General features: G+C 42.4%; 1 protein-coding gene across 12 annotated transcripts in view; it reads right to left on the bottom strand.

Moving 5' to 3' along the window:
- LOC126980516 (dedicator of cytokinesis protein 7-like) overlaps positions 1 to 14,257 on the bottom strand; it is a 38,591-nt gene that overhangs the window by 13,574 nt on the left and 10,760 nt on the right. For 9 of the 12 annotated variants that reach the window (XM_050830502.1, XM_050830568.1, XM_050830545.1 and 6 more), the window contains 17 exons: positions 13,867 to 13,992; positions 12,669 to 12,949; positions 11,948 to 12,136; positions 11,108 to 11,211; positions 10,299 to 10,467; positions 9,530 to 9,705; positions 9,164 to 9,258; positions 8,833 to 8,862; positions 8,097 to 8,223; positions 6,135 to 6,312; positions 5,480 to 5,638; positions 5,099 to 5,206; positions 4,669 to 4,817; positions 4,260 to 4,438; positions 3,856 to 3,986; positions 2,664 to 2,849; positions 2,043 to 2,232 (listed from right to left, as the gene is read on the bottom strand). In XM_050830502.1, the coding sequence (XP_050686459.1) occupies positions 2,043 to 2,232; positions 2,664 to 2,849; positions 3,856 to 3,986; positions 4,260 to 4,438; positions 4,669 to 4,817; positions 5,099 to 5,206; positions 5,480 to 5,638; positions 6,135 to 6,312; positions 8,097 to 8,223; positions 8,833 to 8,862; positions 9,164 to 9,258; positions 9,530 to 9,705; positions 10,299 to 10,467; positions 11,108 to 11,211; positions 11,948 to 12,136; positions 12,669 to 12,949; positions 13,867 to 13,992 (2,577 nt within the window). The remainder of the gene's footprint in view (positions 1 to 2,042; positions 2,233 to 2,663; positions 2,850 to 3,855; positions 3,987 to 4,259; positions 4,439 to 4,668; positions 4,818 to 5,098; positions 5,207 to 5,479; positions 5,639 to 6,134; positions 6,313 to 8,096; positions 8,224 to 8,832; positions 8,863 to 9,163; positions 9,259 to 9,529; positions 9,706 to 10,298; positions 10,468 to 11,107; positions 11,212 to 11,947; positions 12,137 to 12,668; positions 12,950 to 13,866; positions 13,993 to 14,257) is intronic. The other 3 variants (XM_050830557.1, XM_050830514.1, XM_050830523.1) reach the window with 3 other exon arrangements.

Below are 14,257 nucleotides of genomic sequence, written 5' to 3'. Positions count from 1 at the left end.
ATATACATTCGTCCCTCAAATAGTACGGTTTCCAATAGTTCGGTTTCGGATTTATACAAATTGTCATGGAAGATCTTTTACGATTTTTAAATTTCCTGCTCGTTGGGAAATTTAAAAATCCTAAAAAATCTTAGAAAATCCACATAAAACCAAAACTGAACTATTGGAAACCATACTATTTGAGGGACGACTGTATTGTAGACGTCAGCGAAGGCAGAGGACCAGGTGAAGAGATGATATTAGAGCATCAGACAGAGAGAGGTGGTGAAAGTTGTGAAAGCCCTTTATTCTGCAGTGGACTAGTAATGACTGCAGGTGATGATTTTAAAAGATCTGCTGATAAACGCAGACGTGTTTAACTTTCTTGGTAGCCAGATGCAAGTGCTACAGTTCCTTCAGTAGGTTTAGGGTCGTATTGCAAGACACTTCGCCGCCCAAGAACACATATTTGACAAGGCTTTCGTAGGAGTTGTAGGCATTTCCGGGAGTAGTTTTATGACCCTATTATTAGTTTGACCCTTCCTCTGTACCGTGAACCTTAAGAAACACTCATTAGAACCTGACTGACCCCCTCTTTGACCTTTAGAAATAACTGATGAGTGAAGCGAAAGTGTTTTGTAATACCGCCCTTAGTATCTTACAGGCTGGTTCATTATTGGAGATAACATTGCACTGTCACTTTGCAACATCTCATCACTGGTAATAGAGAACAATGCACTTTTCTAGCACGGAAGAGAATGGTGTTGAGGTAGCACGTGTGATCATTTTGGTGACCCAGTGAGAGGAGGAGTGTTTCAACATGCTGAGGAGGCACAGAAGACATGTGACAAACATCTCATCTCAGGAACCCTGCTAACAAGGACTGTGTGATGCAAAACAGTGCATGTACGAAGACAGACTGTCACTGCAATCTGGAGGAGCAGCTTGGGATCATGAGGGAAACATACTCATCGACAGTCCCCATAACAGAAGTAGGACCCAAAGAGTACTACATGGCAAGCACTAGAGAGTAAGAATGTTTTCTTTCAGTTTCTGGCAACAGGTGTGAAGTTCAAGCCTCACTGCCCGGCCAACTGTGAAGGGGAGCAGGTGTATGATATGACCTTCCAATCAGACTTCAGAAACTTAAAAAAATAATTTCCTACACTATAGAGCTTGCCACAGAATGCTCATTAGACCCAACTAAATTTGAGCATCATAGCAGAGAATCTAGACTCCCACTGGGGTAACTGTTTATGACAAATAATTATCTACACTTGCAGACTTCCATATTTACACCTGAATTTGACTAAAAATTAATCTAAAAGCTACTGAAGGCTTTCTTATTGGTAACTGCTCTAATATATCTTTAGATCATTGAGACCATGAAACTGTTCACTATGTCATAATTATATGTTTTAAGCTTGACCTAAAATGTTCTACTACTGTAGCGGTTTGGGTTGTGACAGATAAAACTGTAATGAGGATTTACTTGAATGCATGGGTGAATGGAACCCATGCATATAGGGGAGGCCAGTAGTTCAAGAGTAAATGAAGAAAAGATGAGAAAGACAACCTGAGGAGTGAAAAACAATCCTCACATTCACACTGTCTTCATCTTTCTTCTGTCACAGCTATCAAGATGGAATGAGATATCAAGAGAATGAGACACTGGAACTGGAAATTGATTGATAAAATTCTGAGATGCTGTTAACACAGCTCAAACTCTATCCTAAACTCAATGAAACAAGTGATGTACGATTAATTCCCTTTCAAAATTCAAAAGCAATTACTGATAAGAAACTGGCCATCCAAGTGATGTGGGTAACTGGGCTACAGTGGAATGATCTGTGAAGACAAGCCAGCCTGTCATCCTCCAGACCCCAGGGTGATGCACAGACTGTGGCAAGACGTCTGTCTGTGTGTGTTAGCAGAGTGAGCCAGCCAGGGAGCACAGACAGACCCCAAACACGCAGCACAGGCAGCAAACAGACAGAAGACCCACAGTGTTGCCAGGTCTTGAGGTGAAGAGGCAGAGGAAGGCCCAGACTGCTGACACCAACCTGTACCCTGGATGTAGAACTGTGAATGTCCAACAACATGGGGGGGGCTGGGAAGAGTGTTACCTCGCCGCCGAAGCATCATCTCCGAGCGGGCTGAGTTCTGGCCCATGATTGCCTCCTCCAGTCGACTCTTCATCACCTCCTTGCTGCGTGCACTGCCACCGCCACCACGCTGAGACACCTTCTTCCCCTGAAATGGCATGAGAGAAGCAAGTTGAAGTGGACTGGTAATGTCATGCAAATGGTTTGGAAAGAAAGGAAGTGGGCTGGTATGTGGGCTCTGCAGTTTGATGAGGCAGGTTGTGGAAAGTAAACAAGGATGAGATGGTTTTAAAGGAAAGGTCTAGGGAAGACAATGGAGGATGAATGCTTTGATAGGTAGATAGAAGTAGGTTGATGTTATTGGATAAATGGACGTAATTAGCATTTACTGTTGGATTTCTACAGCTGTACTGGTTAGGGATGTAGGACCCTCGAAAAAGTGGAAAAATGGTGAATATTATAATTGTCAGTGGAAAAAAAAAAAAAAAAAAAAAAAAAAAACTAGATCAAGTATCTCCAGCTTTACTGAAATATATGACAGAATCCAATTGACAGACACAAAAGCTCCTATCCCCTCACCTTGTACTCGAAGCAGGACACAGCAATGTAGAGGACATCAAGCAGCTGGTGAAGGCGGTTGTGGGGCAGCTCAGACAGTGTGTGGCGCAGGCTGGTCTCATCAGCATTGCGCAGAATCCACAGTAAGCAGATTAGGAGGTTACGTGTGGTCTCAGAGCTGAGAGGACACTTGCGGGTCTGCTGTTGCTAAAAGATAACCAGTGATCAGTGGATGAAGTATTTTTTTTTAGAGAAAATATGATTAAAGATATAAAAATACTTTTAGTGAAAAAAATTAAAGTTACTATACTTAATATATACTCCATAATCACACTACAGGAGTTACCATATTCAATGTTGGAAGCTAGCAATTCTATGAAGCATGGTGGTACTAACCTTGTGCTTTATATGAACCATGACCAGCAATCACAACCACAAGAAGTATTACAACACAAGATGGTGGATTGAATAAATGCACACACACACACACACACACACTTATGTCCTCCTCCCACACACATACACATAAACACACACTAACACTCATGCAGACTACAACACACACACACACACACACACACACACAGGTACATGTACATATACGCACGGACATACACACACGCGCACACGCAAACATACAAACGCACATACATATGAACACACACACACACACACACACACACCAAAGGGAGGGAAGGAAGAGATGGACACTTACATTCTCCATCTCCTCTTCAGTTGTCTGCATGCAAGTGCAGTGCAATGATACATGTTAATTGTGCATGTTTCTTAATTTTACAGCAGCTTCAGAAGGCCACATGTGAGGGGAAGGCAAGGGTTCCCCACGGTCATGTTGCTTCATCCTTCCGGCAGCAGTGAGCAGTGTGAGCATTACACATTATGCTTTATTACCACACAGGCTTCCCTGCCAGTACTGTTCACCTCTAAACTCTCTCAGATAACTTAGCTATCTTCTACACAAGCTAGCTTCCAAAATAGTCATGACTTACCATGCATTCACTGTGACTACAGTAAGTATGAAACTGCCACAGTCTGTATTAAAAATAAAAAAGTGTAGTGGTATTGTGTAAATAACACTACACTTAAATATGCATAAATGAGTATCTCTACTTTGGTAGAGGTAAAAATGCAGTAAGTCATGCCTAAGATGAAGATAAAAATTCTGGTAAATGCACAGTGTCTGTTGAGTACTCACTCCCTGAATGACATCATAATCACTCTCCTTGTTGAACATGGACGACCCAGCGATGGCCAAGGCAACATTCTGGTGAATGTGTGTTGGGCCTCCCTCACTCTCATCCACAACAGAGGAGAGTGGGTTCCGATCTGGAAAGATAACAATGCACATTTAATTCTATGATATAAATATGATTGCAACCACATGAAGCTAAGATAGAGTGAATCAAACAGACACTGGACACACAGCAATATTAATTTATTTCACCACCGAAAGAATACAAGACCGAATTGGAAACTGTCACAACATACAGTTTGGGATCAGCAGGGGCAAAATAGGCACTCAGATTTGTGGTCAAACTAAATAAAACACTGTATCCTCAGCACCATATAGCATGAAAGCTTCTCTGATTGCAGCCTTACACTTTGAGCTGAGGAAGGTGTGCAGCTGAGGCAGGGCATCCACCACAATGCTGATAAGGGGCAGGTACAGCGCCACCACCCGGGCCTTCACTTCAGCCTCCACATAACGCTCATCCGTGTCATGACTGGCCAGCAGGTTACGGATGGTGTTGACGGCACGACCATGGATAGTTGGGTTACTGTGAAAATGTAAAAAAGTGATAAGAGAGATGAGATGGAGGAAGGGGAATAAGAGGGAGCTGAAAGGGGTAAAAATGAGCTATTGCAAATTAAAGATACTCAGTGGCTTGTGCTTGTAACAAAAATATTTTGAGGAAACCTTTTGTGATAATATATGTAACTAGTACAAATATTGACCACATATATGAAATATAAATGAAGGGGACTAGATGGAAGAATCAATGTGTACTTTATCTCCAGGGCAGTAGCAAGGTCGGACAGCACAAGGCCCACTAGGAAGTGCTGCTTGCGGAAGGAGCTGGAGAGCACCATGAAGGCACTTTTGTCACCACCAAACACTGTGGAGATGAAGGATGACTGGCTGGTGGTGGAGCCGATCTGTGGTGGAGACATAGCAGATAAGGACAAGAGAGTAGAGTGGAGCAGAGGGTGAGGGGAGACTTTAGGAATGCAAGAAATGGGTAAGAGTTTCTGGTAGAAGAATGGAATCTATATGGAGGGAAAGCTTTTACCAGTCATTCAAGGTAAACAGGTCATATCAACAAATAAATAAACAATAAAAAAGCACAGTTCTACGAGTGAGGTGATGCTGTAAATATAGAACTGCATGTATGTATTTTACAGTTCGCAGCACATGGGCTGTAATTCCTGGTACTCACGGAGGGGCAAGGGGATGATGGGGCGGAGATGGCCGACAGCGGGGTACAGAAGGGAAGGTTGAGGGCCACAAAGTGTTCATGACTGCACACTATGCGGACAAAGTCAAGCTGTAAGGATGAATCTTCATCAATAAAGCAAAAGAAGAAGAAAATGGAATAAATACACAACAATGTCCCATGAAAAGTAAAAAATTAACACAAAAATGCAAATCAATGTTCAGGTTATTTTTGGAATATCCTTTCCTGTATCTTCTGAAGATGCTATTTAGAATCAATAAATGTATGAGAGAATGAGAAGAAGAAAACTGCTACAAAGTTAAAATTACGGGACCTAAAAAAAATAACAATAAAAAAAAGAGTTAAAGGCACATCACTGGGCACCTTCAGGTTGATGAGTGGCGCCGCGTCAGGTAGGAGAGCTATCTTGCCATTCATCTGTTTGCAGTAGTTCTGGATGAGCATGAAGACAAAGCCACGATCCATCACTGAGAGCAGGTCCATCAGGAAGAACGCCAGACTGCTGTTGATGTTCTGTACAAACTAGGACACAAAGAAGACAGAAAACTGTTAATGTTGCCTCATGCACAATTCTGAAACGATTTGTGCTTTGACCTGCATGTGAAGATGGACTAATAGAAAACTTCGTGTTGCATCCCATGATAACATCAATTCATAATGAAAATTGTGAGTAATCTCCCCAGACTTTAAAGCAGGCGAGTGAGCAGTCAGTGATTAGACAAAAAGAATTGGTGTAAGAGTATTTGTGGGGAAATCTCATTCATCTTTGTAATATTATTATTAACAAGTATGTAACTGCCCCATCTTCACTGACCTTTGCCATAACATATCATAACATCTCATGGAGTAAAATGAGATGGATGGAGGCATGCATCTCTTGTGGGGTGAGAGGACAAAGGTGATTTAATGAAGGGATTGGAAGCATGCACTCAAGTTTAGTGTGGGATAAGTGAATGAAGGTGAGGTGCATGAGTCTATAGAGGAGTGCCATGGGTGAGGCGAGTGAGGGCATCCTTACTCTGGTGTCCTTGACGTCCTTTATGTTGTGGGCAATGATGTCGTTGGTGATGGAGGACGTCAAGTTCTGGATGTCGTCACAGTACTGGTGGGAGAACCTCATCTTGCGTAACGAGTCCTGGCTTCCGGTGCGTGCCAGATGCTCAATCATAGACTTGATCATCAGCTCAAAGAAGAACCTGTGAGGAAATGCCGTGAAGATCAGAGGCAGCAACATATAAAAAATGACTGCAACCCTGGTACGGTATATTAACTGGTCCCCCATTTCTTTCAAACACTTCTCCATTAATGAAACACACAACTCCCAGTTTTGGTCATGCATATCTAAATGTCTCTTGCTGCCTTGTATCCTCTCTCTACAATATCCTCTACCTTTGTTTGTGACACTATAACCTTTTGATAACTTTTGTCACTTATTTCTATGATCATTCTATTCTATTCCATTTCCTTTTCCTAGGCAAGCTCTACCACTTCTGAATGTACACTAAAAAGAAACACAAAAAATAAAGCAAAAAACATGCAATATTTCACTGGTCACATGATGGCACATGAAAGTTGGTGTAAAACTCATTGTTTAAAAAGATTACCGTATTTGCCGGCTTATAAGACGCACCCCCAACTTGGGCTGTCATTTGAAAATAAATAAATAAACGGGTTTACAATACGAGTTTCTGGTGAAGATTTTTTGCCAGACATTCGTTGCCCTCACCACTAACAGGTCATTATTATAGTTTCAAACGAATTCTGATCCTTACCAAGCGCTGCTTTCACAGTCACTTTCGTTTGTTTTGATCGTTACCAATGAGCGGCGATTGCCACTATAGTATTTTCATGTGATACTGGACGATGGGTAGTGGCGGCTGCAGAGGAAGTGAGAGGAGTTGAGTGGGTGTGGCAAGGTGCAGGGTTAGGCTAACCCCACAGCCGCCACTTCCCCATCGGCCAGTATCACCTGGAAATACTATAGCGGCGATCCCCGCTCATTGGTAACGATCAAAACAAAAAAAAAGTGACTGTGACAGCAGCCTTAAATCCCAGTATTTTACATTTAAAATGCTTGATGCTTACTGGGACCTGCCAGAACTGGTCCTTCTTAGAGACTCAAGGCTACTGCTTTGGGGAGTAAATAAACACGATGGAGACTGCAACAGTGGTAGAGGGGTAACGGGTATAAAGTTTGTACAGCGTATCGCCGGGAACAGCCACAAACGGACCTTCCGACGGCCAAGCAAACACTCAAATTAATCAATAATATATTGGATGTATATGGATATACATATGAATATTAACACAAAGGGGAGAGACGAGAATTCAGTAATACTCGATGGGAGGGAGGGAGACGATCAGTTGCAAGGGCCCGGTAAATACTGATGCCACGGGCTGAGCGCAGTGTTGCCAAACTATCGTACTCATCGCATTGCATTTTTCAGTTTCCGACCGATAACTACAGCAAAAACAAAGAAACATCAATGAATAACAGTTTTAACACTAACTCTTTTAATTTTCCATTGTTATTTGTGTAGGTTACGAGAGTTTGAGGCTTAAGAATGGTAAATACGATGTTTAGTACAATAATTCGGCACTGCTGGCTGAGCGGGAAGGAGCCGTCCACTCGTTTGTTTACATACAAGCATGGTAAAGCATAATCACTTAATTTTCTTCCTGACTGTTGTTAATTTATATGAAGTAGCACTAAGTACTACTTTTATACACAGTTGCTTTTAAAAAAAATTCCGTTTTTGATGTAGCAGTGATCACCACTTTGTTTACATTTGCAGAGAGGTTTGGTGAACAAACATCCGTTTTGATTTAAGCGCCAGGTACCACCAAAACTTCACTAGCCAGTAAACAAAAACTGAACCTTCACCTCATAAGACGCAGGGTGATTTTCTGGGTCTTTTTTCTGGAAAAATAATGTCTTATAAGCCGTCAAATACGGTACTTTAAAATACTTGTTACTCACCATGAGTTGGCCAGGGCCATGTCCCTGCCTTTGCCATTGGACACCACCCACTGCAGTGCCACCTCCTCGTGGGTGAGCTTTCTCCCACCTGACCGCTGCAGGGTGATCAAGTTCTCATAGTTGCTGCCTGTGGGGGAAGTGACACACCTATAGTCACTGTATTCAAAATCTAAAGTCATTACAATGAACTCTAATTGGGGTAACAATATTTTCTTACTACCTCTACAAGCTGAAACATCAAAGTTATATCTGGTGGCAGCAGTGGGATGTCAGATAACAAGTGCTTGTTCAGTTAGTATAAGTAGCAGGAAAATACTGGCTCAAAAGTCTTGGTAATTTATGATGGAACTATAAGAGAAACAAGAGCAGTGTTGTGCTATCCATCCCTGAGGAAGCCCAGACTTGTCTAACTACTATGATGCACTTGGGTCCCTAGAGGCAACCAGGATGCCAGCTACTGCCAAATGTAAGTTTGGTTTGTATGATTCAATTAACTCGATTTTTGTTGAACAGAAGTTTGTTAAACACAGTTTACTGTACAATAGTAAAGAAATATGTTTTTAAGAATCTGTCTTGCAGTACAGATGTTTTGGCTGTGTGAATCACCTTAATGCTACTGGGTTGTTTTCAAGGATTAATTTTTGGTCTTAAATGGTTGGTGACATGCCACTGTTGTCTGAGAGAGTTACCATCATATACATTCATAAAGTCTTCATAACAAGTTAAATTGCCTTACCTATCATGATCAATTGCTCCTCCTCATTGTCTAGTGTGAAAGACATGCAAGAAAAATCAAGCAAAGAGTTGAATATTATTTATACAATAATCGGACTCCATCATAATTATCTTTAACAGCAACAATCATATTAACATCCAACACATTTCTTTCTATGATTTACTGTTCCTGAATGACCAGTCTTCCTGAAATCAAATGTGCATTTGCTGTTAAAGGTAATACTTTCATTATAAAAATCCCATGTGAGAGAGTATTGGATTACATGAAATAAATGCTGGTTATTAAGAGAGACATGTACAACTCGATAATGTTAATGGCTTCGGTGGCCTACCTGTCCTCATGGAGTTGGTCCTGTCCAAGCCTCGGGCAAAGATGCTGCCAATCTCTGCATCAACGTCAAGGCCTAGATCTGGATTGCTGCTGCTCCTGCGACACAAACCATCAACCATTAATTATAGAAGTGAGATGTGCAAGTTTGATTTTGGCAAGACCACAAGATGAGTCCTAACCTTGCCAGTGTAGTGCCATAAGGGTCATACTCAAGCCTACAAAACTCAGCATATTTAAGTGACTCCTCTCTCACTCATGAACACTCCCTCACACACATTCTCTCTCTCACTCACTGTCTCACACACTTTCTCTTCCCAACACACAATCACTCACTCACCTGCTCACACCCTCTTTCTCTCACACACACCTGGAGTACTTGCGGTGGGTGGGGACAGAGCTTGGCGGAGGTGGGTGCTGGGGGTGCTGGGGGCCGACAGGGGTGGGTGGGCTGTCGTCTGGGTGGGGCAGAGTGGACTGGTAGGACACGTAGGATAGGAGGGTGCTGTTACGCCCGTGCTGGTCATTCTTGTCCTCCAACAGAGCCTGGTGAGGGTGGGACAGTGATGTTAGTGGAAGGTAATGGGAAGAAGTAATTGGGCATGAGATAATGGACACTTCTGCTGTGGCTCCCAAGTTATTCCATTTATTAGGTGTTGGAAATAGTAAGAAAGTATAGGAGAGGCAAGACATGAAAAGAACATACAGTTAAGAAAGCATAGGAGAAGAGACAAGACATGGGAAGAAAATACAGCAAGACAGGGGGAGATGAGCTACACATATGATGTTATACTCTGGCATGGTGATCTGCAAGGCAGTGGTAGGTAAGCCCAAAATGCAGTGAAACAAGTAACATTGTAACTTAAATTTAGTGAAGTTCTCAAAAGGAGAGGGTAGACACACGATCCCTTATGACCAGCAACATCTCTTCATTATTAAGAAAACTCCTCCTTTATCTAAATAACTTTGGCATTTTGTGTGAGGCTCTTTTATCTATGACTATTTCCACAAACTTAGCAGCCATGAGGCCAATGTAATTAATACAAGCTGCTATACTTGAGCTTTTAAGTTTCTTTCTCCAGGTGTGCTCATGCAAGGGTTATTCCTTTGTTAACAATACAAAAAAATAGTATTCTTACCGACACCCGGTGGACTATGGTGCCAATGGTCTCAAAGCAAGACTGGGCAATGTTGACTAGCTGGCCGGCCAGGGTAGGCGGCCACACAAGCAGCGAGACGAGGCGGTCAAGCAGCACCGGCATGAAGCGCACCAGTGGCTCGGCATGACAGTTCAGGAGGTCAGCCATCCTGCAGGAGTCAAGAGGGAGAGATGCTAAGGTAAAGGGGGCAGACATTGCACTGCGTGTGGCCTCGGTGCTCATCTATGTCCAACTTTCAAACTTTGCTTTAACCCGGTAGCAGCGACGGGCAAAATTTGTGCCATGATTTAAACCCCCAAAAATAGATAATACATAATCTGATCACAAATGCTTTGATATATATTATGAAATGGTTTGTGTGAGGGGTGATTTTTTCTCATTTTTCTCGCTTGGGGGGACCATTAAGAAACATGGTCCCCGCTGCTACTGGGTTAAATTAGTGGATGTTCAATGATTCCCCTGGGGAAGCCAAACTGCTTTACATCCTTTCTGCATATTGTTACTCAGTTTATATTGATGTCCCCTTGCCCTTCAACTATTCCTTATTAGCCAGTGTATGTATGTTTGTGTTTTGATATGAAGGGAGGAATGGTGAAGTAGTGTTGTCTGTAAAAAAATTCAACTTAGTGATTTCACCTTTCACTGAGGAAGTCTTAGGATAATTTTTGTGTTACTACAGCAGAGGATATATGTTGACAGGATGAACATGCAGAGGTAAAGGTGACAATATCATTTTGTAATAGTTAAAAATGAGGGAACAGAAGCCAAATTAGAAACATTATTCTTACGCGCGTTTCAGCTCCCCTTCCATGTTGGCCTCCCCGATGCGTGCTGGAATGTTCCCTTCCTCCACCATCTTGCACAGGTGGAAGAAGCGGTCGATGTGCTTGTCCTGGAAGTCACATTAAAAATAAAGGAAATAAGTGTATGTGGAGAAGAGGGCAGATCTGTTTGTATTAACCTGTTGACTGTGGATTTCCCACAAGAAGACCTCACCAAGCTACAGGAATGGATCAAAAAGTGGCTGCTACAATTCAATGAAGAAAAATGTAGTCTTGCACCTTGGGAGGGGATATCCAACTTACCAATAACACATGGGAAACACTCCACTATCCACCACAGAGGCAGAGAAAGACCTGGGAGTATATGATATCAGGCTACCAGTGAAAGCCAAATTAGTTTCAATCGCAGCGGACGGGTTCATGACAAAGTTTGCTTCTGCCACTCCATTATGCACTCATGATTGGGCGAATTACTGGGATGAAGGCAACATATACTTATAGGGTAAGGAAGGTTATTCACTCTCTGTGTGTGCTTCTGTTGCTGCTGTCATCTAGAGTTCATGAATACATTTGATGAATTAGAAGTAAGTTTTCTCTCTAATAAACTCAAGCTTTAGTTGCTGTCATTTTTCCTCTTGTGATGGGTGTCTCCTTTGTAGAATAAGACTTGGAAGAGAGGGAGGGAGAAAGGAAGATATAATAAGCTTTTTCTCTAATAAACTCAAGCTTTAGTTGCTGTCATTTTTCCTGTGATGGGTGTCTCCTTTGTAGAATAAGACTTGAAAGAGAGGGAGGGAAGAAGATATGGATTGAGGGAAATAACAGCAGCATTGGAAGCATAACTACCTGGGCGTGGACGGAGGAGATGGCTTCTACGCTGACTGTGAAGAGCCCCTTGTGATTGTCGACCCACTTGGTGCCTGGCAGCTGGATGTCGGCGGTGATGTACGGGTAGTTGCTGGGCGGCCGCTCCATCATCACCGGAAGGCTGTGCTCCCCGGTCTGCAGGCTGCCGTCACGGAACACTGGCAGCCACTGAGGGACAGGGGTTGAGGGATTTGTTGATAATTATGACACCAATTATCTGGATATATTAACATTTTCTGGAGTAAGAAAGAAGGCTATGGAAAAAAACAGAACTGCTGCTTTTGCAATTTTGTAAAGGAAACAGAGATCAGACAGATTAATTGACGGCTTTTGTTGGATTATGGATGTTTGATAATGGACAAGGTCTTAACCCGGTAGCAGCGACAGGCCAAATTTGTGGCTTTACCGTGTAGCAGCGACAGGCCAAATTTGTGCCATGATATAACCCCCCAAAATAGATGATACATAAACTGATCAGAAATGCTTTGATATATATTATGAAATGGTTTGAGTGAGTGATGATTTTTCTCATTTTTCTCGCTTAGAGGGACCATTAAGAAACATGACCCCCGCTGCTAAAGGGTTAATATGTTCCCTTAGATGTTCACCTACTGTAGATCATTGAAGTTGATTATTAATATGTAACTTTCTTGAATAAAAAAAATCTCTCTCTCTCTCTCTCTCAGCCACTTGAACTCACAGTGTATCCAACAGGTGCCTCAATGGTTTTCTCCTCATTCTTCTTCTGGCAGGATATGTGGTAGAAGGTGAAGAGGATGTGGTGCTGGTCCCCGAGCACCGCCGGGAGCTTCACCTTGAACTCATCGTAGAAATCTGGCGACTTGTTGTGGTAGGTGACGGCAGTGTAGGCCTCTGTGGTGAACTCCGGGCACGAGGACTTGCCGAAGATGACCGGGAGGGCAGCGTGTTCCTCCTCCCCGGCCATGAACTGGATTTTGACAGCTATGTTACGTGCAGAGCCTGTGGGAGGAGGAGGATGGAAGAGGAAAACCCTTTATTTGTTTCCTTTTACAGCACTTAGCTCATTGAAACATCCCATAAAGGGGCTATTACACTGGGGAAATTTTCCGTGGATCTTCAGTCAAACCACGATTTCCGCTGGCGTGGTTCTCATATTTGCGTGGTTTTCTGACGTGTCCACGATCTTCCAAAGCTACGGTAGATTTCACTGAAGGACGACGGTATTACTCATCATCTTCATCAGCAGCAATAACAACAAACAATTGAGAACCACGTTAGCGGATATCGTGGTTTGAATGAAGATGCACGGAAAATATGCCCAGTGTAATATCCCCTTAAGACTTCCAGAACTATGCTATTATATCCCTTCTTCAAGTCCTTCAATGCCACATACAGCTCTCCAATATTTACCCTTCCACAGCCCCTTCACCATTTATCTATCAGTGAAAAATATAATGCCTTCAGACCTCTTTCAAAACAATTCTCGACCCTTATATGTTATCTCTCACTAAATGCAACCAACCTCTATATTGAAACTCTCCCATATACCTTCTCTGCTTCACCCTATACCCTCATATCTATTTGTCATACTTCTTTGTCCATTATGAAGCAGGATCACTAAAGTTTTCTTCCACTCATCAGAACAACTTCCTGAATCTTCCACACAGGCATTTATGTTAACCGAACACCTGCACCTTTTAACTGGCTATAGATGACATGAAAATGATCACCACCAGCAACCAAATTCACTTGTTACTTTACTTGTCAATGCTCTCCTAAGTTCTAACTCCTGTTGTTTAATTTAGCTTGATTTTTTTTTTCTCAAGGACATAATATATCCTCTATAATGGCCATGAAAATAAAGCCATGAAAATAAAAGTTTGTGCTGATAATAGTTAAAAGCTTCCACACCCCACCTGGCCTGTTGTTGAAGTTGAGGTCTCTAGGGGATATGTAGAGCAGGTTCCTGTAGGAGTAATGAGGCACCAGGATGTCTCGGGGCGGGAACTCCACCGTTTCCTTGATGGGGCGGCACTTTTCATCTTTAGTAAGAGACGTTGCCGGTTAGAGGGTGAAGTGGGTGATGTGCATATTATGAATTTTTTTACGGTGAAAACGAGATGAAAAATTCTGGGAACCACTACTTTGAAATTAATATAAAGAAAAATCCTGACACTGTTACTGTAAGCGATGAAATAAAAATACGCACACCTAAACACAGGGATGAAGCGTAACCACTGTAAAGTACAGTTAAACATAAATTGGAGCAGCAAAGTCGGTGTTAACAAAATATGACAGTAAGCTCAA

This window comes from Eriocheir sinensis, chromosome 4 (genome assembly GCF_024679095.1).
Source record: "Eriocheir sinensis breed Jianghai 21 chromosome 4, ASM2467909v1, whole genome shotgun sequence".
Classification (NCBI taxonomy): domain Eukaryota; kingdom Metazoa; phylum Arthropoda; class Malacostraca; order Decapoda; family Varunidae; genus Eriocheir; species Eriocheir sinensis.
This window is presented reverse-complemented; position numbering and strand designations above follow the sequence as displayed.